At 56.9% G+C, this 27389-nt stretch overlaps 1 protein-coding gene across 1 annotated transcript in view; it reads right to left on the bottom strand.

The window, feature by feature from the left end:
• The window catches only part of HMCN2 (hemicentin 2), an 83357-nt gene that overhangs the window by 16580 nt on the left and 39388 nt on the right, over positions 1 to 27389 (bottom strand). Inside the window, exons 33-77 of the mRNA XM_059715623.1 lie at positions 27160 to 27268; positions 26714 to 26883; positions 26337 to 26491; positions 25645 to 25741; positions 25010 to 25105; positions 24010 to 24186; positions 23258 to 23412; positions 22920 to 23043; positions 22381 to 22556; positions 21850 to 21946; positions 20353 to 20472; positions 19826 to 19987; positions 19095 to 19379; positions 18284 to 18451; positions 17684 to 17797; positions 17302 to 17388; positions 16564 to 16755; positions 15914 to 16087; positions 15438 to 15551; positions 14657 to 14799; positions 13902 to 14052; positions 12942 to 13160; positions 12043 to 12159; positions 11023 to 11210; positions 10651 to 10747; positions 10305 to 10466; positions 9622 to 9735; positions 8557 to 8759; positions 8392 to 8473; positions 7738 to 7869; positions 6784 to 6927; positions 6472 to 6631; positions 6130 to 6254; positions 5742 to 5925; positions 5338 to 5435; positions 4307 to 4585; positions 3839 to 4029; positions 3668 to 3749; positions 3216 to 3346; positions 2857 to 2998; positions 2162 to 2309; positions 1637 to 1764; positions 1152 to 1308; positions 748 to 869; positions 111 to 275 (exon numbers count right to left, since the gene is read on the bottom strand). Of these exons, the coding sequence (XP_059571606.1) occupies positions 111 to 275; positions 748 to 869; positions 1152 to 1308; positions 1637 to 1764; positions 2162 to 2309; positions 2857 to 2998; positions 3216 to 3346; positions 3668 to 3749; positions 3839 to 4029; positions 4307 to 4585; positions 5338 to 5435; positions 5742 to 5925; positions 6130 to 6254; positions 6472 to 6631; positions 6784 to 6927; positions 7738 to 7869; positions 8392 to 8473; positions 8557 to 8759; positions 9622 to 9735; positions 10305 to 10466; positions 10651 to 10747; positions 11023 to 11210; positions 12043 to 12159; positions 12942 to 13160; positions 13902 to 14052; positions 14657 to 14799; positions 15438 to 15551; positions 15914 to 16087; positions 16564 to 16755; positions 17302 to 17388; positions 17684 to 17797; positions 18284 to 18451; positions 19095 to 19379; positions 19826 to 19987; positions 20353 to 20472; positions 21850 to 21946; positions 22381 to 22556; positions 22920 to 23043; positions 23258 to 23412; positions 24010 to 24186; positions 25010 to 25105; positions 25645 to 25741; positions 26337 to 26491; positions 26714 to 26883; positions 27160 to 27268 (6636 nt within the window). The remainder of the gene's footprint in view (positions 1 to 110; positions 276 to 747; positions 870 to 1151; positions 1309 to 1636; positions 1765 to 2161; positions 2310 to 2856; positions 2999 to 3215; positions 3347 to 3667; positions 3750 to 3838; positions 4030 to 4306; positions 4586 to 5337; positions 5436 to 5741; positions 5926 to 6129; positions 6255 to 6471; positions 6632 to 6783; positions 6928 to 7737; positions 7870 to 8391; positions 8474 to 8556; positions 8760 to 9621; positions 9736 to 10304; positions 10467 to 10650; positions 10748 to 11022; positions 11211 to 12042; positions 12160 to 12941; positions 13161 to 13901; positions 14053 to 14656; positions 14800 to 15437; positions 15552 to 15913; positions 16088 to 16563; positions 16756 to 17301; positions 17389 to 17683; positions 17798 to 18283; positions 18452 to 19094; positions 19380 to 19825; positions 19988 to 20352; positions 20473 to 21849; positions 21947 to 22380; positions 22557 to 22919; positions 23044 to 23257; positions 23413 to 24009; positions 24187 to 25009; positions 25106 to 25644; positions 25742 to 26336; positions 26492 to 26713; positions 26884 to 27159; positions 27269 to 27389) is intronic.

Genomic DNA, 27389 nt, shown 5'->3' with positions numbered 1-27389 from the left:
AGCCGGTCACCAAAGGGGCAGCAGGGGACAGAGAGACTGGCTCCTTTGTTAGGGACCATGCTGCCCTCCCTCTCCACAGGCACATGCATGTGCCCAGGCATCCATGTTACCCGTGGGCAAGATGCGGTAGCTGCTGCCTCGGTTTCCCAGCTGGGCCCCATCTTTGCTCCAGGACACAGCCGGTGCCGGCACCCCGGTGGTGTAGCAGGTCAGAATGGCCGGGGACATCTTGATGGCCGTGAAGTCTGTCCGGTCATCAGCGATCGTGGGAGGGACTGAAAGCGACAGGTGCAGGCCAAGCTGAGCACGGATGTGCCATGAAAAGCAACGTGGGACCAGCCCCCTCTGCACTGATTTGCAACCCCCAGGCAGGCGTCCTGGATTACACAGTGCCTCCATTATGCCCTGATGCCACTGCCAAGGTTGGGGCTGGAGCATGATCCCAGGGTGATGGGAGGGATGGGAAAGCCCCCCAGGGAGGCTGACTGCCAGAGCCAACCCTGGGGGGTGCAGGGCCTGGGGCAAATCAGCCTGTGAGGGGCCCCCTTAACACTGCACAGGGCCGTGGTACCCCTGTGAAAGCGGAGCTGAGCTGAGCTGCCAGCTCCTGGCAGGCCCATGGGAGGGGCCGTGGCCACTCCACCCGGCTCCATGGGCCCCCGCCAAAGTGTGGGGCCCGGGGCAATCGCCTCAATTCACCGTACCCTAGGGATGGCCCTGCCGAATGCATTCCCCAGAGCTGCTCACCCTGCACAGAGACGCTGAAGAGCCTGCGATCCTCTCCCACCAGGTTCGTCACGACACACTCAAACTGCGCCGTGTCCCGGAGGCTGGGGCTGGTGATCAGCAGAGACCCCAAGGACAGCAATCTGGGACAGATGGCGGGAGAGGAGGGGGAGTCACTGGCAGAGCTCAACCCTGAACTGCAGAGATTGGCCTGGGGCTTGACCTGCCCCAAATACAAAGCCAACAGAGCTAGGGACCTGCTCAAGGGAGCCAGGCTATGATGGCAGAAGGATGATATCAGGTGCACAAAATAGCGGCAGAACCACCATGGGGAATAGACTGCCTTTGCAAAGGAAATGAACACAGCACCAGGCTTTCCCCGCCTGACCCCATCTACCCAGCCCATGGCCGGGGCAGCCCAGTACCTGTAAGGGCTCTGAGGAAGGTTCAAGTTCAAAGGCTGGCCGTTCCTCCTCCAGGTCACTTGGGGCTCGGGGAATCCAGTAGCTTCACAGGCAAGGGAGGCTTGGCGGTGAGCTGTGAGCGTGAGGTTGGAGGGCCCCGGAGCAATGGCAGGAGGGACTGCAGGGAAGCAGAGACAGGTGCCATAGATTCAGCCACCCAGCACAGGCCACGGGATTGACGGGATGGGAGTTTGAGGGAACATTGCTCAAAAAATGGGAGCGAACTCAGGCCAGGCCAGCCCAGCAGCACACAGACTAGAGGCAATGTAACCCACTGTGAGCAAACGCGAGGGAAGCCAGGAGGTACGGGAACAACAGTAGCTGTTCCCCAGAGCAGGATGCAACTGAGATCAGTGCGCCTGGCTGCATTTGAACCCAGCAGACTGGGCTGTGGGGGTCATGCTGTGTTCCCCAGTCAGTCCCCTTCCTCCCAGCCCTCCACTTACCCAAGACTTTGAAGTCCAGGCCCCGTCGGTCGGACCCAGAAGGGCTGGATGCTACACAGAGATAATAACCCGAGTCCCAGGCTTGAACTGGGTCTATTCTTAGGGAGCCATCTGGCAGGATTTCCAACCTGAGAAGAGGGAGGGAGAGCCCCGTCAGGGCACCAGGTGACTGAATGCTTCACTGACCCACCACGGCAGATTTAAACCCGAGAAGAGGGGCAAGGAAGGCACTTGGCTCTGGAGCAGACGCTGTAATGTGGGTCTCCTTTGGAGCTCTCTGCCTCACAGAGATGAGTCGGAGCCCGGGAGCCAGGGGCTGCTCACAACACAGCCACGGACCGTGGGGGATGCCCCTCAGTGCCCCTCGCTGGGAAACAGAGGTGAGGCTAGGCTCCATCCCCAACCATTTACAAGGGGCCTGGCAACTCAAAGAGCTGAACTGCAAGGCAGCTGCTGTGTTACAAAGCAGAGGGCAAGTGGCTGCCTTCACGCAGCAGGTTCAAACGGGGGCAGTAGTTCTCGCACCTCGGGTTGCCATCCGGGGGCAGGAGCAGGCCGTCCTTCCTCCACGTGACCTGGGGCCGGGGCCACCCCTCCGCCTGGCAGGGCAGCACAGCTGACCGGTTGTCGGACACATTGACCGTCAAAGGACCTGGCTTTATCACAGGGGGGACTGCAACATCATCGCAGGGTAGGACGGAAAGGAAGAGCAAGAGGAGTTAGCACAAGGTGATGAGGTGGGCTCTCACGATGATGCCCAAGAGCAGGCCCTGGGCACCCTCTTTCCAGGGTGAGCATCGAGTGCGTGTGTGTTCCCACTAGCTGGGTGCAACTTCCAGCATGGAGGGAAGGAAGAAGCGTGGATCCATAAAACAAAATGGGGAATATCTGAGGCACTGAGCTTGACCCCTCCAGCCACCTTGGCAAGCTCTTGTAGCTGTACCCTAACCCTGCCCAGCCCTACCACCCACTTGCCCCTTGGGGTTCCCACTCATAAACACAGCCCCATAACATGGAGCATCCCACTGAGCTCAGAGAGGGGCACCACATAGTCTGAGGCTACATCAGTACTGCCAACCCCCTGCACATTAAGGAGATGCCAAGCCCAGCACTCACGCTCGCAGCCTGAAAAGGCAGCCCAGTTCCCTTGGCTCCTGTGAGCGGCAGTGACTGTCACCAGCTGTGAGCTGGAGCCCAGGCACTGCCGGTGCTCTGCTCACCGTGGATCTCCACCTGGAAGCGCAGGCTGGTTGTCCCCAGATGGTTGCTCACGGTGCAGCTATATTCACCCCCATCGGGCACTGCCACGGCCTCAATCTGGAGGAAGCGCCCTTCGGCCAGGAACTGCATGCGGGCATCCTCCTAGCAGCACCCAGAGATGCTCCATCAGTAGCACGCCAAGGGCTCTCGTTGGAATGGCTGCGATTACCCAGCCAGACACTACCCACTGATGCTGGATGGGGACTGGGATGTCCTGGACATGTTGCCAAGACCCCAGCACCTTGCTCCAGCCCCCTCAATGCACAGAGCCCAATGTGGTCCATGCAACAGCAGGCTGACCTCCGCCACAGCCACACACCTGGAGCAGGGATCCTTCTCGGTGCCACTCGATATGGGGAGGAGAGCTAGCATCTGCAGGGCATTCCAGGATGAGCTGCCCATTAGCCAGTGCTGTCAGGGAGCGCGTCTCGCCCACGAAGGGAGGTGGTGCTGCTGGAACAGGCCAAGGGGTCAGGATTGGGCTGAAGGCAAATCCTGTCCAGGAGGAACTTGGAGCACCAGGAAGCAGGTGCCCCCCCATGGCCTGGGCATCCCCGTATGTCAGCCAGGAAATGCCACAGCCCTCCACCACTGTTCTGGGCATGGGGCAGCCAGCAGGGTAAGCCAAACTGCCTGGTGCCACTAGACACGCATGGAGCTCTGCTGGGCATCCAAGCCCCTTCTGCCAGGGGTAAGAGGGCATTTGCAAGAGCAGCCTAGCTCCACGGCTGCCCCCTGCCACAGCTACGGGCCTGTACCCATTCTCAGTACCTTGGATCTTGACCCTGAAGCTTCTGCTGTCCTCGCCTGCGGGACTCACTGCTAGGCAGGTGTACAAGCCAGCATCATCCGCCTGAGAAAGGCCAGGAGAGAGGGGAAGCTAAGTTGAAAACCAAGGCAGGGAAGGAGGGAGATGCAAGGAAGAAGACGAGCAGCCCCCACCTGCACGCTGTCTACACGGAGGGCACTCCCATTCCCAGGTGCAAAGCCGGACCTTGTGAGGGGCTGACCGTCTTTCTCCCAGGTGAGACTGGGCATCGGGACCCCGGCCACTGTGCATGGCAATTCTAATGGGTCGCCCACAGCGGCGGTCACTTCGGTGGGCTGGGCCGAATCCTGGATCCGCGGAGGCTCTGTAAGGCACACGAGGACTGGTGACATGCCCAGTCCTCTGCAGAAGAGTCTGGGATGGCGGGCGTATGCCATGAGAAATGCCTCAGGGAAGAGTTGTGCCATCATGTTCATCCTTGTGGCTATCCCCAGCCCCACCTGGCTCCCCCTCATGCCCGCACCGACCAGAGCAGCCTCTTCACCATCCCCTTCCTCCAGCCCATTCACCCAAATCAGCCATGCCAAGGGCCCTCAGCCCCACCCTCTCCCTGTTTCCCCAGGGAAAGCCAGAGCACGCACCCATGACGGAGAGGTGGAAGTGTCTGCTGGCCTCGCCGGCCTCGTTCACGGCAACGCACGAGTACACGCCTGAGTCCTCCGGCTGTACCTCCTCCAGGGACAGCTGCGTGCCCTGGCTGCTGGGGACCAGGTTGCTTTGCAAGCTCAAGGGCTCGCCATCCTTCAGCCAGGACAGGGTGGGGAATGGCGAGCCCCTGGCTTCACAGGGGAAGGTCACCGCCGTGCCCTGGATTGCCGTCAGGTCCTCGCTGCTCTCCGAGGGCTCCAGGACTGGTGGAACTGGGGGGGACCAGAAGCAACCAAGGTCTGTTCCTGGGGATGGGGAAGGCTTTGCCCTGTGTCTGCACAAACATGTGATCTCCTCCCAGATGAGCTGCCTGCTGCCCACTACTGCCTTGTGTCTGCAGGCTGGAAAGTCCAGTAGGACGGGCCCAGCCACAGCAGACTGGTCTCTGGATCCGGGGCAGCGTCCAAGGGCTCTCTAGCTTATGCGGTGGATGGTCTGGCCAGGGGCCTGCATCCGAATGGCCTGCTTAGGACAGCACATTGCCCTGCACAGGGGACCGATAGTCCCCATACAACCACCAGAGCACCATCCCTGGCAGGCCACTGGCAGCCTGTCCTGGGTCTGCTCTTGCCACACACCCTCCCTCTCCTATGCGCTCTGAATAGGAGCAGACAGGGCCCTGCTGCTCCATCCAGCTTTCCTGTCATGGCCCAGCCAGAAAGAAGTCAGGCTGGAAGGGACCTTCGTTGTTCAGGTGATGGCGGGTCCCCCACATGAAGCATTTCCCCTCCCTCAGCCAAGACCCCACCTTCCCTATCCTCTGATCTGCAGCCAACCTGCTCCTCCCTCCCCACATCCCTCTTCCACCTCCTGCCCTTTCTTCCATGCAAACCCTCTCTCCTCCACTTCCCCAGTCCCCCTCCACCCTCTTTCTGGTTGACAAACCACTCCCGTGTTGTTTTGCTCCATCTTGGCCCCTTCCCAGCCCTGCTCTTCCCAGTTGCAGGGTCAGGTCCCTTCATACCCTGTATCTGCAGGATGAAGCTCTGCTCAGCCACCCCCGCCGGGCTGGAGGCAACGCAGGTGTAGATTCCCCCATCCGAGACCTGCACCTGGGAGACCCTGTCCCCACACAGGGAGGCTGGGATCAATTCACAACACAGCTCCAGGCCTGGCGAAGCCAGTCCCATGCAACACGGCAGGCAATGGCTTCTGCCAAGCACCATGACCCAGCTGGGCTTAGTGCTGGGTGCTCAGCACCTCTGCAGATTAGGCCCCTGGGAGTTTACAATTCCACCAACTCTGGAATAGGGCAGCGAAAGCCAGGCAGGCAACTGGCATGGAGCTAAGCTGGGGGAAAACCTCTTATAGAGACCCGAGAAGCTGAGCTATGCCTGCAGAAGGTGCCTTGGGCCTCTGCATTCTCACCTGAGGGCTCGCCCTGCGGACAGCAGGCTCACCCGGTGGGACAGCGGGAGGGGCAGGCCATCCTTCAGCCAGCTGATCTGCAAGGGAGGGGAGCCCCTGGCTGGGCACTCCATGGTAACCAGCCCCAGGGGGATGCTGCTCAGGACCGTGGAGTCACTGGTGCCTCTCTCGATGGAAGGGGGCACTGGGCGGGGAAGGAGACATCTTTCATGTGGATACACAGACCTCCATTCTCCGGCCCCTGAGCCCCCAGCTGGGAGGCAGCAGAGAGAACGAGGGTCCTGGGCAGGGGTGGGGGCTCCTGCCACAAAGCCAGAAGCTGGGATTTCATGGCCTGATGCACACACGTTCCCTCCCCCTACTAGCACCACAGGGATGCATCACTCACCCAGGACAGTCAGTGTGTGGAGTTTGGTGTCCTCGCCAGCACTGCTCTGAGCCAGGCAGGTGTATGCCCCCGAGTCAGAGGCCTGCAAGCCCTCCAGGAGCAGGGAGCTCCCATCAGGAGACAGCCTGTACACAGGCAGATGGGAGGCTCAGCGAGTCGGGGTATCCCCCCTGCCCCACCCACACAAAGGCAGTCAACCTGGGCTTCTCTGCATCTAATGCACAAGCCCCCTAAAGCTAAAAGAGCCTCAGCAGCAGGCTTCAGCCTGGCTGGAGCTGGGCACTGGAGTGGCACATGCATCAGTGCCCAGACTGGCCCTACCTGCCCCATCACTGGGCCTACCACAGGCGAGGGGCATCATGCAGCTCCAGTGGCTTCCCATCCTTCAGCCACGTGATCTCTGGCTCTGGTTGTCCCTTCGCCTCACAGTCCAGTCTCACCCCTCGGCCCTCCGGGACGCTGTGCTCGCTGGGGACACCTGCCCCCAGGATTCTTGGTGCCACTGGATGGAGCAAAGAATGTGACTGGAGAGGTGCAATCTTACCAGCAATCTTTGCAACCCCCCACATGCTGAGGAGGCCAAGACCACTGACCCCACACTGCCCTGATGCCTACGGAGCAACCCATGCATCCACCCGGCCCTGCCAGACCAACCTTGCACGGACACAATGAAATCTTTGCGCGCCTCCGCATCCAGGCTCTGCGCCAGGCAGGTGTAACGGCCCTCGTGGAACAGCTGCAGGGAGCTGATCTGGAGCTGTCCCCCTCGGGACACCACACCCCACTCGGCGCTGCTCTCTGAAGGGGGAAGACAACCCCATCAGGCCTCGAACTCAAAGCACTGCCCCTGGGGAATAAATCGCCCAGTCCAGAAGCATCCAGAAGAGCCAGCAGGACTGAGGAAAACCCTAGCAAGGCTGGGGCAAACCCAACTGGGGCCAGGTCTCCTGGTACCTGCATTCATATTATACAGGGCAAGTCTACACATGCATTTAAGCACACCTAAATTTAATGTGCATTAGCTTAATGCGTATTAAGAGGCTTTAGGCAGGCTTCTACATGTGCAGGCATTAAAGCGCGTTAACGCTGCGTGTGAACTGACTTGGGACTAAAATTACTCCCAAGTCAGTCCACATACACAGCATTAATGCACTTTAACACGTCTACATGTGCATTCATGTGCTTTAACTATTTGCACCTAAAGTCAATACCTGCATTTGTAGGTATCAAATTTAGGTGCAAATAGCCTATAGTCACCACTTCCAATAAGCATTAGCTTAGGTTAATGTGCATTAAAGCATCACATGTAGATGTGCCCACAGGGACTTTTATCTTTCTGAGACCCATGTCCTGCCACAGACCTCAGAGCACTTCACAGGAAGAACTCGCCCACTATGAATCTGGAAACTACAACATCCCCAGTTTGGAAATGGGGAACTGAGGCATGGTGTGGTTCAAAGACTGGCTCAAGGTTAGAGCAGGAGCTGAAGACGGAGCTGAGAAGCACAGGTGCCACCCCCTGCCCTTGAGAAGACCTTGCTGCACGCACTGTGTTTAAGACCCATCCTTCCCACTGCGCCCACCAGAGCAGAGGCACTGCTCCCATACCAAGTGGGGACCCGTCCTTCAGCCAGGTGATGGCCGGAGGGGGCATGCCGACTGCATTGCAGGTGAGGATGAGGAGGTTTCCTGCAGCGCCGTCAATGGTCTCCTGCTGTGGGTTCTCGATGCTCGGGGGAACTGGGAGCAAAACAGAAAGCCCAGGGAGTCGATACTGTGGGGGCTGCTGGTCACCAGGCACCGCTGCGGTGTGCCCAGGCTCCCGTTCACACAGCACAAACACTAACAGCTCACATACAGAAACACACATAGGGCTCCCTTGGCTGTACACCCCAAGCTGGGATAATTGCGTGGGTGGGGAATCTGAGGCACAGCGGTGGAGGTGACTGGTCCAGTGCCACATACAGCAACAGAGCCAGGAATCCACCCATCAGTGCAGAGCTTAGGTGGACAATGCCCAATGCTTTCCCTATCCTTCCCCTTGCTGACAAGTTCTGAGGACAAGTTAACTCTCTCTGCTTGGGCTGGAGGGACTAGAGACAGGCCTGATGCACGATGCAGCTACTGTCCTGTTGGCCACCCCAGATCTGCTGCTTGACCTCCATCCCAACCTGCCCGCCCTTTGTGGCCCCAGTGCCAGCTCTCAGCCAGGACAGGAGGGAGCAGGTCATTTCTGTTCACACCCTCTCTCTGAGGCCTTACCTTGGATGGCAAGCACAAAGGCCTGCTCTGCCTCTCCAGCCACATTGGTGGCCTTGCAGCTGTAGAGCCCTTTATCCGACACCTGGGGGAGGAGGTAGCAGTTGGCATCTTGCACACGGAGCCCAACTGAGAGGAAAGGGCTCCCTATGCACAGCCCAGCCTTACCTGGGCATTCTCTATCTCTAGCCTTTGCCCCTTCTGCAGGGTCCGAGCACCATTCCCAAGGCCCAGCTGGTGCCCGTTCTTGTACCAGGTGACCACAGGCTCCGGCTGAGCATCGGTCTCGCATTGCAGAACTGCAGTCTCTCCAACACGCACCACCACGACATCCTGCAGGCCTTCGGGGGGCTGCCTGATGGTGGGAGGCACTTGGAAAGGGACACACAGACAAGAGGAGCTGGTACTGCTGGCAAGTGAGGAACGACGTTTCCTACAGAAGGAATCGGCCTTTCCATGGGGTCAGTCAGAGCTCCCTGGGAGTTATCCACACCCACAGAATATGCAGATACCAAACCCTCCATGGAAACACACGTGTCCATGAATAAAACCTTCTCCATCACCTGCACGAGGTCTTCTAGTGTATAAAGCATGCAAACAAAAGCTATGGTGGGAGGAGAAACACAGAGCCAGTTTCCAGAAGGCTTCCAGGTGCATCCACCCATGTGCAAGTTGTGCACTTATCCCATTGCAGGCTGGTGCAAGCAGGGACACCAACACAGGCCCTGTGACATTCTTCTCCATAGGGATATGTCAAATACACATGGAGCATCACTTGTAGAGCATAGTGCTGAAACAGATATGCCAGCACTGAGGTCACCTCCCAAAGGACCCCACTTCTACACTAGCAACTAGGTGTAGCTCTGCGTACAGCCTCAGTAATTAGAAAATACCCCATCAAGCTGATCCCATGACTTCCTATAGCTTTGATCTCCACCTTCCCAGAACCTGGAAACACCATTGGTATTGACTCATGAACAGAGACATTTCTCTCCCAGAGGAGCACCAACACCGAGACTGCTACTGGCCCACCCCACCTTGTACCATGAGCCGATGAGTCTCCAAGGAGGCAGGCTGGAGACTGAAGATCCATACCTGACACTGGGGACTCTGGTTTCTAAATTGTAGGTCTGGCTCTTCTGGTCTGACCAGAGACTGGAAAGCTAAGGAGAAGAGGCTGGGTGATGGGGCACTAGGCAGCCAGGATCCAGAGGCCGGGAACGCTTTGCTTACCATGAACGCTGAGAAGGAACAGCTTCTCGTCTCTGCCAGCAGCATTCAGTGCCACGCACGTGTACTCCCCCGCGCTGGACGCCTGGGCTCGGGGGATCTGTAGGATCTGAGAGCCTGGAAAAAGGGAAGGCTAGCAGAGAGGGGCTCATTGACTGCCTCTTCCTGTCACTAGGTCCTGAGGTTTGTGTTTGGCCACATCCACCCAGCAGCCCATTCTCCAAGCAGCTCTCGACTAGTAATAAAAATTTCCCTTATGATCCCAGTGCCTCATCCATTCAGCTGCTGGTTGCAGCACTCATGGGGGGATCCCAGCAACAGAGCCCTTGCAGGCCAGAGCCCAGAGGCCACCTGCAAATAAGTGTCTAAGGAAGCGGCTGTACACTTATTCTTCAAGCGTACAGTGATATGAGAACCTCCTCCACTGCTGGTCATTATAGGTCTCTCTCCACTTGGTGAGTTTGGGGCTGAGATGCTCAAAGGAGCCTTAGGGATTCAGACACCCAGGGGTTCAGACACTCCTTGGAAAATCCCGGCCTGAAGCTCTTCACATGGTGCATCAGATACCAGGGCAGTTAAATCTGTTAAGAAACGCAGTCTCCCCCTGAGCAGCAGCAGCCTGCCCGCCCTGCCCTGCCCTGTTGGGAAGGGCTTTGCCTTACTCTCACCTGCCCAGCTTTACACACCTGGGATGATGGAGACCTCCTCGCTGGGCAGCAGGGCATGACCGTCCTTGTACCAGGTGATCTCAGGGGCGGGATGCGACTGGACGTCACAAATGAGGGAGACGCTGCTATCGATGATCGTGCTGATGCTTTCTGGATTGGCTCCCGCTATCCTTGGTGGGACTGAGCCCCCCAAGACCAAAGGGAAAATGTAACAGAGTATTTAAAATGTCCCTCCCTGCATATCGAGGCAAGGATGAACCAATGGCTAGAAACAACTTCACTGGGTGCGGCGAGAGATTCGATGGCTGCATGGATTAATTATTGGAGGACTGGTAGAGCTGACGGGTCCATGCTAACTACTCACCTTGAACCACGAGAGCAAAGAGCTTCTCTGCAGAGCCTGCCTGATTCTTTGCCACACACATGTAGCTGCCAGCGTCTTTCACCTGTGCCGCAGCCACCTGCCAAGGAAAAGCAGAGAGCCCCACTAAGTCAGCTTGCCGGACAATGCAGGACGGCCACCATGCCCACAGTTGGAGCCCGAAGGAAGCCCAGACATGGGCCAACACACTCAACTGGGTTGTTGTCCACTATCCCTTGCAATGGCAGCAAGCAACATCAAAGCGGTCCCTCCCTCTCACTTGTGAGAGAAGTGGTTTTGGTAGGGAAGGGAAGGGGCCTGGACTCCTCTCATGGTGGCTATTTTCTAGTACCACCCTCTCAGCATGCAGCTCACCTGAAGGAGCTGGCCGTCTTCCAGGATCTGGTGCCGTGGCCCGGCATGGAGGGGAAGGTTGTTCTGGAACCAGGACACAGTGGGTGATGGGTTCCCGCTGGCCTCACACTTCAGGTGAGCCGTGCTGTTAGCAAGTGCTGTCACATCTTCCACCAGCTCCTCTGTGGTCCCCTGGATAACAGGGGGAGCTGGGGCAGAGAGGACAAGCAGAACCAGTCAGTCGTGAAATGCTCCGCTCTCAGCCCCACCATCAGATCTTCCTCCCCATGGGAGAAAGGAGCTGTTAGTCTCAATCAAGTGCAGCCAGCGACATCCCTCCATGCTCACGTACTCCCTTATTGCTCAGCCTTAACCCACCTCGCTCCTCACCATGAGCACACTGCAGATATGCCATCTCCCTTGGGTATTGGCAGTGGCAGCAAGGCACCCCCTGCTCTATTGCAGAGCCAGGAGGAGATCCCAAGAGTCCTGACTCCCCACACCCTGCTCTTCGATTGTGTGACCGGCTTGTGTGTCCTCAGGTTCAGAGAGCGCAGTCACACGGAGGAAGCATCGCGGGTAGAGAGCACGTTTGTTCCATGCCTGTACCTGAGGCACTGAGGCTGGAGGTGCCCCCGGCACGGGACAGACAAACAATCTCCCCACGCCTGCCTCTCACTCCCCACCAGGCAGCAATCCCCCAGGCATCAGCCAGTGGCTCCAGCCTCACCTCCTCTGCCTCTTGCAGGGGGCTAAGCCCATGATCCAGGCCTGTGCTCCTAACACACACCTGAGAAAGTAACTGGAAACGGGGACAGGATTTTGTTGTCCAGTTGGGAAAGCACTTGAATTCCCTTGAAGGGAATCCCTGCAAGAATCCCCATGAACTAAGCCACCGAGGACCTGCCAGGTCTGCTCCCTGTGATTACTTTGAGTCCATGCTTCTCACTCTTCCTCCCTGCACCCAGAAGCAATAATAACCACCTCTATGAAGTCACCCGGCCTATGGACATCATCGCCAGGTGCCACCCTGGTACTCACTTAGCACTGCCAGCTCATAGTGCAAGCGGTCCTCGCCCGCCTCGTTGGCTGCCTCACACGTGTATCTCCCACCATCCTCTGCCCTGGCCACGGGGATCTGCAGGACGCGTCCACCTGCTGCACAACAGAGACAGGGTGGGCTTGGGGCAAGGAGCAGAGAGAGATGCTACATTGGCAGCCTTCTAGTGAGAGGGAAGCTGCTTTGTGGGCTGGCATCCTTCGTGCACGCCCATGCCCTCTATGCCAGTGATGGTCCATGCTCCTTTGCACTGTCAGGCCATGCTAATACCTCCCCTGACAGCCAACAGCTCTGGGCATGAGCCAGTGAACCACTACACAAGCTACCTCCATCTGTATGTGGCCTCCATATAGCACTCAAGCTATGAGCGCTATATAGTTTGCTTTAAACTATATAGCACTCAATACTATAATCGAGCAGATTGTCACAAGAGAGGAGAGGGCCATTTAAAAAGGTCACACGGCTGGGCAGGGAGATCACTGGAGGAATGGGGTCCCACATCTGTTGCCATTCTGTGCACAGCTCCTGCTGTGGTCATCCAGGTGACTGAGGTTGTCAGAGTGGCAGCGTGCCCCTGAAGTACCAGGAGGGCAGAAGTGTTTCATCCAGAGCATCCCCCAGCCCAGAAAGGGCCCTGGGTTGTTTGCACCTGGAGCATCCATTAAACCACAGCAGAGGCACATCATTGGGATGCACCTGGAACCTCTGTCACACAGAGAAGTGGAGGGGAGAGCCACAGCCTACGGGATTCACATAGACACAGCTGGAACACCTGGCACACCTGGATTCCTCACGGTACTTTCTCTACCCGGAAACCCCAGTAGTTGCCGAGCAGCTAAAAGCTCTCACTGAAGTCGTGTCAGCAAGACAAGCTCATTACCTAGCAGCATCATGGCCCCTTCCACGGTGGAGAGGGGCTCTCCATCCTTGGACCAGGTGAGCGTGGGGGGTGGGATGGCATTCGTGTCGCAGTAGAGGGAGGCTGGGGAGTTGACCACCACCTGCCGGTGCTCTGTCACCTCACCGTCCCAGTCTTCCTCCCGGTACTGGATCTCAAAGGCCGCGTTGGCATTGCCCTGCTTCTGGAACAGGGGGGGCACTGGGAAAGACACGGCCTCAGCCATCAGCACCATGCTGGTGGCAGGACCTGGCAGAGCGCACGGGCATCCACAGCAGGACAGGATCCTGGGGCTGCACCTTCTGCAGCTGCACTGCCGGTGGCACAGCGCCCTGCCCAGCCCTCCAAAGCACCCACCCACCCCGACCTGCAGCACCCCTGTGCTGGGGGTGCCCACAGAGGTGGGTGGGAGTTTGCCTTCCCCTGTAGCAGGAGGCTTGGCCCTCTACCTGGGACCACTTGAGTGTATATTCACAACCTTTTACAGAAGCGAGACATTGGCTGCTGTGGTCCCTCCCTGCTTTCCCTATAGCAGATTCAGGTGTCATGTCAGGGTTGATGGTAGACCCACAAAGAGGTTAAATTATGGATTTGTATAGGATGGTTTGGATAGGGCTGGTCCTGCCTCAGGCAGGGGGCCGGACTCAATGACCTCTGGAGGTCCCTTCCAGCCTGACATCTCTATGATTGTATGCTCCCCAGGGATCCCCAACACAGACCAGAACATGAGCTCAAGCGAACACTGCCTGGACCCTACCTGTCCGTCCCGTGGAAGAAGGGCTGTCACTTGCCGGTAGTTGAAACGTTATAGCACCACTGCTCGTTTCCCCACCCTCACCACTAGCTCCCTCTCCCTTTCTTCTCAGGGGCCAGCTCTCTCCCAAGATCTTGCTTCCTGCTTTGTTCAGCCAAGACAGCCTTGTTCTGTGAGGAGCGACCCACCTTGAACGTGCACAGCAAAGTCCTTGCTGTCTTCGCCTACCGGGTTGGTAGCAATGCAGGTGTAGCGCCCAGCATCAGAGACACCGGCAGAGCTGATCTGTATAATCTGCCCATCACTGAGAGTCTGGAGGTGCGAGTCCCTCCCCAGGAGCTGGTGAGGAGATGTCCCACCCCACAAGGAGGGAGAAGAGGAGAGTTAAAACACCCCTACAGCCTTGAGACAGCTGAAAAAATGCAGCATCCGGAAAGAAAATCCAGACCCCAAACCTTAAAGCAGGCCCCTTTCCTTCCCAACTGGCTGCAAACTGCACTTCTCTCCCTAGTTAGCCCTAGGCTCTCAGTCAAACCACATTATTTCATGCAGTTCAGGACACAATTTGAATCTGAATTAAAATAAACTGCAGATCCAAGAATTATCCCTTCCCTGCAACCTCGGGTTTATTCATCCCTCTGCGCCCAGGCAGAGTTACGGCAACACAGAGCACCCAGCTGCTGAGCAGCTCCCTGCTCTGGGAAGGACCACCCGGCTGCACATCCCATGGCCCTTTGTCTTCTCTTTCCACCAGAAGCCTGATGGGATCAGGAGAGCTGCCTGGGATGCGCTGCAATAAGGCCCTTGTGGAGTCCTCTGCCCTGCAACATGAAGGGCCCAATGCAAAGCAGTTCCAGTGCTCCTGGCCTCAGGTCCCCTCCTGCTGTTTCTGGAAGGCGTCCACCCCTCCCCAGCAGTCCCATCTGCTCCTTCGCAGCCCCACCTGCCCGTCCTTGTACCACTGTATGGTTGGCTTGGGCACAGCCCAGGTCTTGCACTCCAATGTCACGGTGCTGTTGACCTTGGTCTTCACCTCCTCCACGGCGTATTCCCCCAAGTGGTCATCCTTGGCAATCCAAGGTGGAACTAGGAGCCACAAGACACGAGTACAATGAGGACAAGGCGGCTGTGGTCTCCTCCTTCCTGGGCATGCCCACTACTCAGTGCCGCCGCTTTGACAAGGATGCAAAACAGCTGGCAGGTGCCATAGAAATCCCCAACTCGGGGCAAACCGGGCAGAGCAGACAACTCAAGGATAAACATGCCCTGAGCAGTGCCAGCACTCTACCCTGCCAGTGCCATAGCAGGGAGCTCTTTACAACAGGCTGAGGTCTGAGGGTAGATGTAACCATAAGACCGTGGCATGCAGGATGCTGGCTCTTCAGTGCAGGCAGGAGATCAGGGGGGCAGCCAGACATTGCTAGGGACTATAAAGGAGCGCTCTCAGCATGTCCATAAAGCAAACATGTGGCAGCAGCAGCACTGCCCAGGAAGGGGAGGGGAGGGGGCATGCAGAAAGCTTACTCCAAGAACATCTAGAGCTTGCAACATGCAGGGACTGTGTCTTGGGCTAAAACATTACTCTAAAAAGAGCTGTGGGCCCTTCACACCCCCTGCATACATCTAAGGGCACCCCAGTTGGAGCTAAGCAGTGATCAAGGGGGAATGGGATGCCTCCCTAATGGTCTTTGGCAAAGCACTTGAGGATGGAGCTTGTTACGAACCGAGGACCCTCACTGCAAAGCTCTTCCTGGCCTCCCCAACCTCATTGGTGACCACACAGGTGTATCTGCCCACGTCCTCTTCCAGGGCATTCAGAATCTGGAGCCCACGGCCACCTGGGCAGGGAATGAGAAAAGTCCCATGAAGATGCTGAGAGCAGCCCTCTGTCATCACTCTGAGAAACAAGGAGGTGAATCATCTGGACTAGCACTCCCAGGGCTACAGAACTGATCTTCCTCCACCTGGGTAGCAGCAGGGCGGCTTCCTCAGAAGACCCAGCCGACCTGCACAGACCCATACGTGGTGGCACAGAGTCTAAGACCTCCACTTACCCCCACCCTAGAAATTCAGGTCATGCAATCAGATCCACACCCACGCCCGGGAAAGGCTCTGCGACTGATCCTCCGCCCCTTGCATCACTCTGCCCAGGGTCTGGGCAACCGCTCACAAAGGGGCTGCACAATGTTAGCAAAATTACCAGAGAGAAACTGGACATTTGTGGAGGCTTGGAGAGGAGCCCCATCCTTCAGCCAGGTGATGGTAGGGGCAGGATAGGCCAGGGCCTCACAGATCAGGGATACAGGGTTATGGATGACTACGGTAACATCTTCAATGGTGTCCTCAAGGCTTGCCCCAGGAAAAGTGGGGCTAACTATGGAAAGAAAGAAGAGACCCCATGTCCTTTTTCTGAGACTGACATGTGTCCCCCATCACAGCTGGAACGATCCAGTGCCTCCCACCACCCACCACGTCATGCAATGAGCTCAGCTCCCCAGAGCTGACCGCTGCCCAGGCAGCATCTCATATACCCTGTGCACACTTGTCATCAGACAGGTAGTTTATAAAGCAATTCTGGAGGTAGCTCTAGTCTCCATGACACTAGTGGTCATGGAAACCCTAGCCAACAGCTATCAGATAAATACAGTCACTACAAGCCTAGCTGCATCTGGAACATAGACAAGGTAATCACCCTGACTGTCCTCCCCACACTGACTGTACTAGGAACTGCAAGTGCTCGGCACCTCCCTGGATCGGACCATAAAAGAGGCCCAAAGCAGTAGCAATATCTTGCAATCAACTTCTCTCCCCCTCTGAAAACGGCCACAGCCTTTCCAGCTCCCCGCCTACCTAGAACGCCGAGCAGATAGTGCTTGGTTTTATCACCCGCAGAGTTGGAGGCCACGCAGGTATAATAACCAGCGCTGGCAAGTGGGGCTTGGTTTATCCGCAGCACCGATCCATCTGGCGAGATGTAGTAGGTTTCCCCAGGGAGCAAAGGACGGGCATCTTTTAGCCAAGTGATCTTTGGCTTAGGATTGCCTGTAGGTCGAAAGGGAAAACTGGTCAAAAAGCACAACTCAGCCTCAGCACAAGATTTTCCTCTGTGTGCAGAGCACTTCTGGAGCCGGGCAGCCCCGTGCTCTGGAGCCTTCAGAGAAGGCAGAGGCTGGAGCACAGCTCTGAAGCTTCCCATCAGGATCTCCAGGGGCACTTACGGAGGCAGCCTCAAGCACTGGGATGCAAGGGCTGCTGCCCGAGCCATCCAGAGAAAGGAAAAATCAACAGAGGAACAAGGTCTACCACCAGCAGGCCCTCCCTCCATCCAACGCATCCTCCAGACCCAGTTCAGTAATAACTCCTCAGCTGCCCTGAACCACTGCAATGTCACAGCTGGACAGAAGCTCATGGATGACCCGAAGTAAATGAGTGATACGGGTACACACATCACTAGCTGGTCGCTCGCTCTGCCCCAGCCATGAAGAACTGAGGTTGAATTGTATTATCTAGTCTCTACCTCTCAATTATCCTCCAAGGGCTCTGTAAATAAAACCACCTCTTGCTTTTTTCCAGCCCAGCACCACTCACCTGTAGCAATGCAGGACCAGTTGACAGACTGACCCTCGGGCACTTTAACGCTCTCCTCTTTGTCCTCGTTCTCAATGCTGGGAGGAACTAGAAAGACAAAGCAAGCATGGGAGGCAGGGTGGTTCTCTCGCCACAAGCCCAGCTATACCAAGCAGAACAAGCGACTGCTTCCTAAAGAGTCGCCTTGGGTGTTAGAGAGCAGAGGACTCTGGGAATGCAGCACATAAATGGCCACATTGCAAAACCACAACTCTGTGTGTGGGATTTAGGGAAGGCGCAGAATCCCCATTTGTAGCCCTGTAGAAAAACTGAGGTTGAAAGGATGGAAAGAACGAGAAACAGATCCTAGAACCACGAACCAGGTTCCTGGGTTTGTCCTTACCTAGGACCTCCACAATGAAATCCTTCCTGGCTTCCCCAGCTGCATTGCTAGCCAGGCAGGAATAGAGACCGCTGTCTTGGGCTTGCGTGCGGGTCAGCCTCAGAGCCCAGCCACCTGAGAGTGAAAGGCAAAGAACATATAGGCAACATCAGGAGTGACCAAATCCCGATTCATCTGTCCTGCCCTAGCAATGTTCAGAGGGCACCTGGCAGGGATGTTCACTGAGCACCATGGCATCGGTACCCCCCACCGTCACATGAACCCATGGGAGGGGTCAACACGGACCAGCGTGCTCTCCTGCCCCCTGCCATGTTACAGCCGGGTAAGGGAGTGGGGAGCACCACTTCCTCTTCCTAACTGGATGGCAAATCTACCTGCACGTGGCTGCTCTCAGGTGTCCTCCACTATTTCTTTCAGAAATGCGGCCAGTTGAGATTGCCAAGACACATCACCCCTGGTTGTAATACTCCAGCCCCCAGCACAAGCCTAGGGTGCAACTCTCTATATGGCTCGTCTACATGGAGACTAAGCGATTTTGCTGTAGCAGAAGGGCTAATCCAACAGGGGTGACTAACCAGTACCACGTTCCTTACTGCTCACCTGAGAGCAGGTGTAGCCACTCCCCAGGGACGACAGGTGCATCCTCCCGGAACCAGGTGGCTGCTGGGGGCGGGATGCCAGAGGCCTCGCAGATCAGCATCAGGGGGGCGTGCAAAGAGACAGTGACGTTGGTCACCGAGTCCGTTCCCATAATCAGCTCTGGGGGAACTAGAGAGACAAGAGAGATGAGGCTTCGTTCATGGTCTCGATGGAAACACGGCAAAAGCAAAGGGGTCATCTCAGATATCCAGCCTGTCCCTCCCCTCAAGCGATCAGGTCAGATCCTACGAGGCCTCAAAGAGATGTACTCAGAAAACCTTACTGCAATTCCTGCAGCTACAAAGCCCAGACCCAGAGCAAGTCACTGTGCACCACAGAGCCCGTCACCGTATAAGAGCACAAATGATTTGCACCTCCAAGAATGCATTTATAGGTGCAACAAGTGCACACGGCCAGTCAGATTCCCCACACTCCCCCAGATAGCTTGACTGCTTCCAACCTCACTCTTTAACACATGTTGGCCCACGGAGTCTACCGCAGGTCCATGGAAAACATACGACCTTGGCTTCTTGCTGTCCCACCCTGCCTCATGATTTTAAACCTCCCACCATTGACTGATGGGGCATCCAGTGCAATAAGCACACTTGGAGCTTATGAGACTCAGCCATTTCCCATTCAAGGACCTTTGCTACTTCACATCTACTGGCCTATCAAATACCTAGTGGAGTTGCCAAGACATAATAACAGCCTTGAGCCCCCGACTGTCATGCTCATCTCCTCCCCGACCCCAGAAACAGCAGCACACCCATACCATACACCGCAAGATCAAACTCTCTCTCCGCCTGTCCCACTGCATTCTCTGCTAGGCAGGTGTAGCGTCCCGCGTGGCTGATTTGTGCCTCCTGAATATGCAGCGTCCACCCACGGTCTTGAAGGAGAAGCCCCTCCCCATTCACCACGGGCTGCCCGTCCTTCACCCAGGTCACTGTCGGTGGTGGTGTTCCCGTGGCCTCACACTCCAGCATCCTCTCACCGCCTCTGACCACAGAGATCTTCTCTGGCCCTTCCCTGCTGCCACCTTTGATCTTTGGCAGTGCTGCAGGGAGGGGAACACAGGGCAGACACAACCGTTGGACCTGGCAGGTATGAAGTCCTTCTGGGTCTCATACAGGAGCCTATTGGCTGTAGGGAGCGACTGAACTGAACCGAAAAGCCCAGGCTACTAGCTTTGCCAGGCACGGGGGCAATTGGGCTTCTGGGGTGACCGTCAGTGCTCACCGGTTGTCTTCAAAATGCTAACATCCTACCATTACTTAGGGCCAGAGATTGTCCCCCTGGGACTGTGCTGGCTCCTCACCAGGGCAGCACCTAATTTTGCAGGTCACAGCTGCCTTTCGTCATCAGTGCAGAGCTGCAGCTGGCAGAGGTTACACCCCAAGCCCAACATGGCCTGCTTGGAGGTGAAGTATGAGGGCTGCACCACCCTGGCAAAGGTGTGGGGAGCTGGGTGCCGCCGCCTCCCCCAGCCCCTGCCTGGCTCACCGTGCACCTCCAGACGGTGCTCTTGGCTGCTACGGCCAGCAGCGTTGCTGCACTCGCAGGTGTATGATCCCTCATCCGCCATCCGCACCTTCTCAATGGACATCAGCCTCCCGCCTGCAGAGATGAGCTCTGGGCTCCCAAAGTCAACCAAGATCGGCTCCCCTGATGGTGGAGGACAAAAAGGAAACACAAGGACACGTCCTTAGTTCCCTGAGGATAGCAGCTCCCCATGCACTGCCCTACAGGTGGTTGGACTGGAGCTACACTGAAGCATTTGCCTCTCTCTGTGGAGATATCCCAGTGGCTGCTTTTATGCGGGACTTGCAGGGGCAGCTTGCCCTCTGGGACACGGGATAACATGGGACAAAACCAAGCCATGCCCTGAGCAGATCTGGATCCATGCATAGCTTCTCCAGAATCCACCCCTCTGGCTCAGCACCACCTGCTCCAGCTGGATGGGACGAGGTCTGGGTGGTGTCAGTTCCTGTGTTGGGGGGATGGGAGGGAAAATATGAACATGCCCCTACCATCCTTCTTCCAGGTCAGGGTAGGGAAGGGGATGCCGCTGCACTCGCAGGACAGTTGGACAGACTGCCCCTCCCTCACGGACAGGACGGCCGGCTCTTCTGAAGAGAACGAGGGAGGAACTGTGCCAGAGAGAAGAGAAGAGAAGAGAAGAGAAGAGACCAGCCCTGAGCACCAGGAAACGGTCTTCCACCCAGGGCACCCAATGGCCAATGGCCTGAGGGGCTAACGAGCCTGCTGGGGGCCAGGCTTGGTTTGTTATTACCTGGCTAAAAGGGCAATTTGGGCCAGAAGGGCAGGAATTGGGAGCAAGGTGCCTGGGTGCTGGGGCACCCTGAAATGGGAAGTGGAGCTGTGCTCTGAGAGTACAAAGTGCTCCACAATGCCAAGTACTGGGTAAAATCAGGCACCTGATACTGGGCTCCCACAATTCATGGATGCTCGTCTTCTTTATTGCTCTGGGTTTGGTTCCCCAGATGTAAACCGCACCACAGAAAAGACCAAGAGCTGGCTTTGAATGGCATGCCTTCAAGAAGGTCTGGGGCCACATACGCAGAACAAGGAGGCGAAAACAAAATACCAGGGCATTATTTGTTATCTGAGCATCAGTCCTCCTGGGCACAGAATACAGGAGGAAAACAGTAGGACTGATGATGAAATCTAAGATGACATGAAAGGTATGCAAATCATCCTCAATTCTGGCACTTCCACCCTGCAAGTGATTCACTTGGCAACTTCGTGAATGCTCTTAATGTGCATCATGCACACGCGCGCACGTGCGCACACACACACACACACACCCATTAGGTAGTAATAGCAGATCAGACCTTTTGAAAATCACCTGTGTGTTAGGAACAGGCCGTGAATTTTGTGTGGTTGCACACGTACACACGTCTTTGAAGAACTGAAGAAGGGCATTCGGAAGGGCATTAATTGTACTTTGGAACAAAGCCCTCCGCACAAGGCATATTTTAGGGACTATAATAGAAAGGTGGAAAATAGATATAATTCCCTGCCTTAGGTATAATGACAAAGGAGGGTGTTTGGAGCTTAACAGCCATCCCAGGATGAACATGGCCCTGGCGGGGCTGAATGACTTCCATACGAGCCTGTCATCACTGATGGTCTTCTGGCTCCAAGTCAGGCCAGGGGAGGATGAAGTTGTTTCTCCATCTCTGCAGGTTGTATCCCAAATGTACAGGCACAGGGCCAAATTTCAGGAGACCTGAATACCCCCAGCTCCCACCCCAAATCAAGAATGGGCACTCAACACCCCTCACAATCAGTTCCAGCTCTGGACAAGGAACATCTGATTTTCAAGGGTATTCTCAGAGGCAACCACACGATGTTGCATGATTAATAATGAGGGGGCTGACACTGGGCCGAGAGGCCACAAAGTTGGATTGCCGATGTGTATCAGAGATGGCACAGAATATCCTTGCCCCCACACAACTCCACCTGTAGCCGAGGGAAGGCAGGATGGAAAACAGAGCTCTTACCCCACACATTCAGGTTGTAGTGTCTTTCTGACCGGCCCCGGTGGCTGGACACCTTGCACGTGTACCTCCCCACATCTCGCACCTGAGCTTGCTCGATCTGACAAAGCAAGCAGAGCCACAGTGGGAAGGGGAGAAAGGCAAGAAGCTCCTCCTTGCACTCGCTATTCTAGCACCACGGCCAACAAAGCCCAGCGGCAGAGATGTGGCTCACAGGGACCCAAGCAGGCTGCCACGGGGTCACTGAGGCTCCCCCCAATACAATCCTTCATGCCGGTGCTGTGCTGCAGCCATCAGTGCAGGGAAGCAAGGACAAAGGGAAGCACCAAGTCTGCATAAAGTCTGCCAGGCCTCAAGAGAGGCTGTAGGTGGCCCATTTACCCATGCCCCTGTGTCGCAGGGGAGTTCCCTGTCAGCCAGTTTCTGAGGCAAGGCATGGGACAGCCAGTGGACCCCAGCCAGGCATGGCAGGACCCAGACCCTGACTGCATGCCCACTTGTGTGTGTCCCCTCAGCACCCATGAGAGCAGTCACCTGGAGAACAGCCCCATCAGCTGAGAGCTGGAGGCCTGGGTTTTGTGCGAGAGGATACCCATCCTTCTGCCAGCGGGGTGCCAGCGAGGAGGGAGGAGGGCTCTGGCACTCCAAGGTCACTGACTGGTTGGCAATGACTGAGACATTCAGCTCCTCGCCCAGGATATTCAGGGGCACTGAAAAGAGAAGCAAGATCAGTTGGGAAAGGAGGTCCTCCCTCAGGCTAAGCCCTCTGGGATAAAAGATTCAGCAGAACGCGCCAGTAAACCCAGAACCATCGACCTCAACCTCCTTCCCAGAGATCACTGTGCACAGCCTTGCTATGGACAAAGGCCCCTGCTGCAATACCTGAGAGAGCCAGGGTATTGCAGCCATCCTGCACGGGGCTCTGGGGTGACCGCTATCTGCACAGCTCCTAGCAAACAGCTGCAAACTGGCAGCTTTTAAGCATTTTTCCCAGCCTAGTAGCCGCCACTGAGAGGCAGGTAGGCAGGGACATGTTCTCCTCTGCCTGGGAGTGCCAGGGGGGTTACACTTACCTTGCACCTGCAGGGCAGCATCCCACCGGTCTTCTCCCACCGTGCTGGTGGCCACACAAGAGTACATCCCCGAGTCCGAGACATGAGCACCGGCCAGGGAGAGGACACGTCCCCCAGAGAGGACCTGCACCATTCTCAGAATGAGACAAGAAAGGAGCCAGGTGAGCAGATGCAGAGGGAGGAGTTTCCAGCCACTGGCCAGTCCTTCCAGCACATGAGGCTGAGGAGCCACTGGGAGTCCCAGAGAGACCGAAGCACCAGGAGGGACCCGGGAAGCTGAGTGTGGGCCAGGCAGACCCCACAGCCAGACGTGGCAAGCTGCTCCTGCTTGTTCTCACCTGCAGCCCCTCCATCACGGTGCTGGCAATGGGGTTGCCATCCTTCAGCCACATCAGCGTGGGGGTGGGGATCCCTGTGGCATTGCACTCCAGCAGCACTGGCTCGTTGGGCACCACGGTGAGCAGGCTGGGCCCAGAGATGATCTGGGGAGGCACTAAAAAAGGCAGAGCAGATGTTAAGCACCCCAGTGCTACTAAACCTCTAGCAGGAGCAAGGGAAGGGTGGACTGGGGCAGGAGCAGGGACCCGCGGCATTGCAGCCTGCTTGCTAGAGCTCCCAGGCCATGGTCTCTAGCAAGGCTGTCCCAGCCTGACAGCTTTTAAACAAACAGAAAGTTAATGAGACTCAAACTGGCAGGTCCTGTGAAGCCTAAGGACAAGAGGGCTAAGGCAGCAAGGCTGCCAGGCAGCATGTGCCAGACACTGCTGGACAATAAGAGGCACTGAGGACTGTAATGGGAAGTGACAGAGTCACTGAGTAGAGCAAAGTATGCTTGGATGCCAACAGGACACTAGCTGGGAGGACTGCCACGGGACCCAGCACGGGCTCACGGGGCATTGCTCTACCTACATGGACCCACCCACGATCTGGCAGGTCTCCAGTGAAACTTGGCTCCAAGGGCGCAGGGGCATGTCCCTGGGTGCCAGCGGCACAAACCAGGGAGCTTGTTGTGTAGATGGGCAGCTGGATGGGAGAGCCCCGCACCAGAGGCAGAGCCCACTGCCACCCCCCTGCCCACTGGGCCACTCACCGTTCACCTGCAGACTGTAGTGGAGTTCGCTGTTGCCAACCACATTGGAGGCTACACAGTGGTAGCTCCCCGTGTCCGAGACCTGGGCACGCTCGATCTGCAGTAATCTCCCATCCCCTGACAGGGCAATGCCTGGCCCAGCAGAGATCTGCCAGGGCCCCTTGAACCAGGACATGCCTGCAAGGGAAATACAGAGATGGGCTGGGTTAGGAAGAGCTGTCACCTTCCTCACCGCCCAGCCACCTCCTCCTCCCTCACAGGCAGGAAGCCCTAGCCAGCTCCTTCAGAGTTGCATGGGAATTCACTGTCACACATGGGGAGGGATGCTGTAGGAAGGGAGGCTCCCAGCCTAGCAGACAGGTCTGGGTTAAGCAGTCCTCTTGCTCCCTGTGTTTGGTCTTCTATCAGCAGTCCCTCTAGGGAGACTTCTGCCTCTGCCCCTCCTGTTAGGCAGTCCCGCTGCATTGCCATCAGCCTGGGGTGCAAAACAGGCAAGACGGTCCCAAGGGTAAGCACTGAGCTGGAACTCAAGGGATCTGGGCTCATGTCCCTGCTCAGGCCCAGCTTTGTGTGGTGCCAAAGCCACTTAACTTAGGATTTTCTGTGGGAGTGAAACACTTAAACCCCACCGCAGTTCAGTAGGGCTCCTAACTGCTGGCTCTTTTGAAGTTCCCAGACTTGACCCCTCTGAACTTCCGTTCTCCATGATAGCCCACATCGGTTTTCACCATGAGCTCTTTGGGACCATCTCTCAGCATGCACATGCAGCACCCCACACAGTGAGGACCCACATTCAGTGACAATAAGAGCCCCTTTATCAGGCAGTTACTGCCATGGGCTGCAAGGTACGGAGAACAGCACTGTGCAGTGCCGTGCAACAGGCCTGGGTACCTTGGGCATAAAAGGCGAGGGCCGAGGTGGGAGAGAGCCAGGGGCATACAGGGAAGCAGGGCTGGCAAGTGACAACTGGGAGGAAGACAATGCAGAAAGATTGCCTTACTAGGAGCAGGCACCCCAGAGGCCAGGCACTCCAGGGACACTGGAGAGCCCTCCAGGACTGTCTGGTTCACTTCTCCAGGCTCGATGTTAGGTGGCACTGTAAGCAAAGCATGTGTCAGCTCATCTGCTTGGCCCCATCCCACTCAGGCCCTCAGACAGCCTGCTGTATAAACTAGCATGGCTGAGGAAGATGGCTGTGAGCATACAAAACAGTCTTTGTAGATGGGTTAATGCTGTCTGGATGGGATTACTGTCTGGATCAAGCACAGGGCTGCAGGCCACAGGACTCCTGGATTCCACTCCCAGGCTCTGGCGCTAGCTGGTGGCATGGCCGGGGAGAGACCGCAGTGCCTTTGAAAACCTGGGGTCAATGCTTTCTCTTTTGCAGAGCTGCTGTGAGGCTTCAATGGTCTTTGTCACACACCTGGAGGTGGCTGGATGGATGGCACTATGAAAAAGCACCCACTACTGCAGTGCAGCCCAGCTGGGGGGAACTTGAGGTTTGTTCCTCTGGTTTTAATTCACTCTCTGGCATGAGCTGGGCAAGGCTTTTGGGGCAGGTCACAGCCCAGCACAGTCTTTTTGAGGTGGGGGATCCTGGCTCCTAGCCCCCCCACCCCATCACAAGCTTCTCACCTAGCACCTTCACAGTCACATCTTGCTTCTCCTCGCCGGCTGGGTTTGTTGCAATGCAAGAGTAAACCCCTTCGTCCATCGAGTCCACCTGCTCGATCTATGTAGGGGGAGAAGGAGGGATGGCAGAGTGAGACCTGTCGCACACATGCACCCGCACTGTCCCTGAACACGGTTCTGTCCCTCACACATGGCAGCGTGGGCCAAGAAGGCCCCCCACTCCCTGCTCCCTGCCCCCCATCTCTGCCAAGCCCTCCCCAGTCTACATCATAGCACCCCTAACCCACACACACGGCTCCATGAACATGCCTAACTTCCAGCCCTGGGCTCTCTTGAACCAAGATGCCCAGCCATGTCCAGTGGAGCCACATCTACAGCCAAACAGGGTTTGCACAACACGCGCTAAACTGGCTGTGCGTATCGGCAGCTGTCCCCCAAGCCCAGCTGGAGCCACGTGTCCCAGGGGGCTGGTGCCCTAGGAATGCAAAGCCATTTGCCTGGTCATGCTGGACATCTCCCAGCTGCTTTCTACCGGCTCTGTGAAGACGACCCGTCACACCAGGCACCAGCAGAGCCCCCCTCCCTTCCTCCAACCCAGAAGTGACAACAAGCCTAGCTCGACCTTCACGGTTCCACACAACCTTTGCCACCCCACATCAGTCACCCACACCCTCCGAGGGCAGTACCCTCCCCACCTGGAGCAGGCCGCCCCTGGCTGCAAGAGTGCTTCCATCCTTCCACCACGCGATGCTCGGAGCAGGGGTGCCAGTGGCCAGGCACTGAATGGCCAGGGCGTGTCGGAAGGCGATGCTGAGGCTCTCTCTCCCCACAATGCTGACGGATGGAGGCTCTGGCAAAAGGAAGGAAAGAGGGGAACATGGCTTTGCAGAGGCACATCCCAGTCCCTCCCCGCACAGGTGCAACTTCACTGGGAGAAATTGTCATAGCATCACAGTCCTTCACCCATTAGAAACTTGTTCTGGTGACCGCCCCCCTCCACGCCAAGGCCTGGGACTCTCCCCCGAGCGGCAAGGCAGAAGGGAAAAGCCCACCACTGAAGAGCCATGCTCACCCTGCACAGACACCCGCACCTCTGCCCTGGCACTGCCAGCCTTATTGCTGGCTTTGCAGGTGTAGAGGCCTCCATCACTGAGCCTCACATGTGGAATCAAAAGTGTCTGGATCCCCTTGGTGGTCACCACCCCGTCCTGCTCCCCAGCTGGCCGACCGTCCTTCAGCCACCTGCAGACAGAGGGAAAGGTGAGTCCTCACCCCACGTGGAGTAGTGTGAGGCCAGACAGGGAGAAAAGAGCCAGCATCACAGAGCAAGCACAAATGCCAGGCCTCTAGCATGCTTCTGAGACCCCCACCACCACTACCCCACCCCCAGGGCAAATAAGCCTTCTCCATGGAGCAGCAGACAAGGAACCAAAAGGAGCTGCTGAAAGGAATTGAGAGTGACCAGAAAGGGACTTGGGGAAACATGCTTAAGACCTGGTAGGAGTCTGGTGGACTTACTGGACACTGGGGGCAGGAAAGCCTGTGACGTGGCAGGGGATGCTCAGGGAGTTATTTGCGGTTGCTATCACATGGCCATCCCCTTGCCCGATCAGCAGCTGGGGAGGAGCTGGAGGAGACAAGACAGAATACATACAAGGAGAGTCTGCGAGGAGGGACTGGACCCTCAACATGGCACTGAACCAGGGCCAGCACAGCCCAGGGGAGCACAGGGAAGTCAGGGGCCCAGG

The sequence above is a fragment of the Alligator mississippiensis genome, chromosome 12, assembly GCF_030867095.1.
Source record: "Alligator mississippiensis isolate rAllMis1 chromosome 12, rAllMis1, whole genome shotgun sequence".
Taxonomy (NCBI): Eukaryota; Metazoa; Chordata; order Crocodylia; family Alligatoridae; genus Alligator; species Alligator mississippiensis.
The sequence above is the reverse complement of the archived record's forward strand: the minus strand, read 5'-3'. Positions and strand labels throughout refer to the sequence as shown.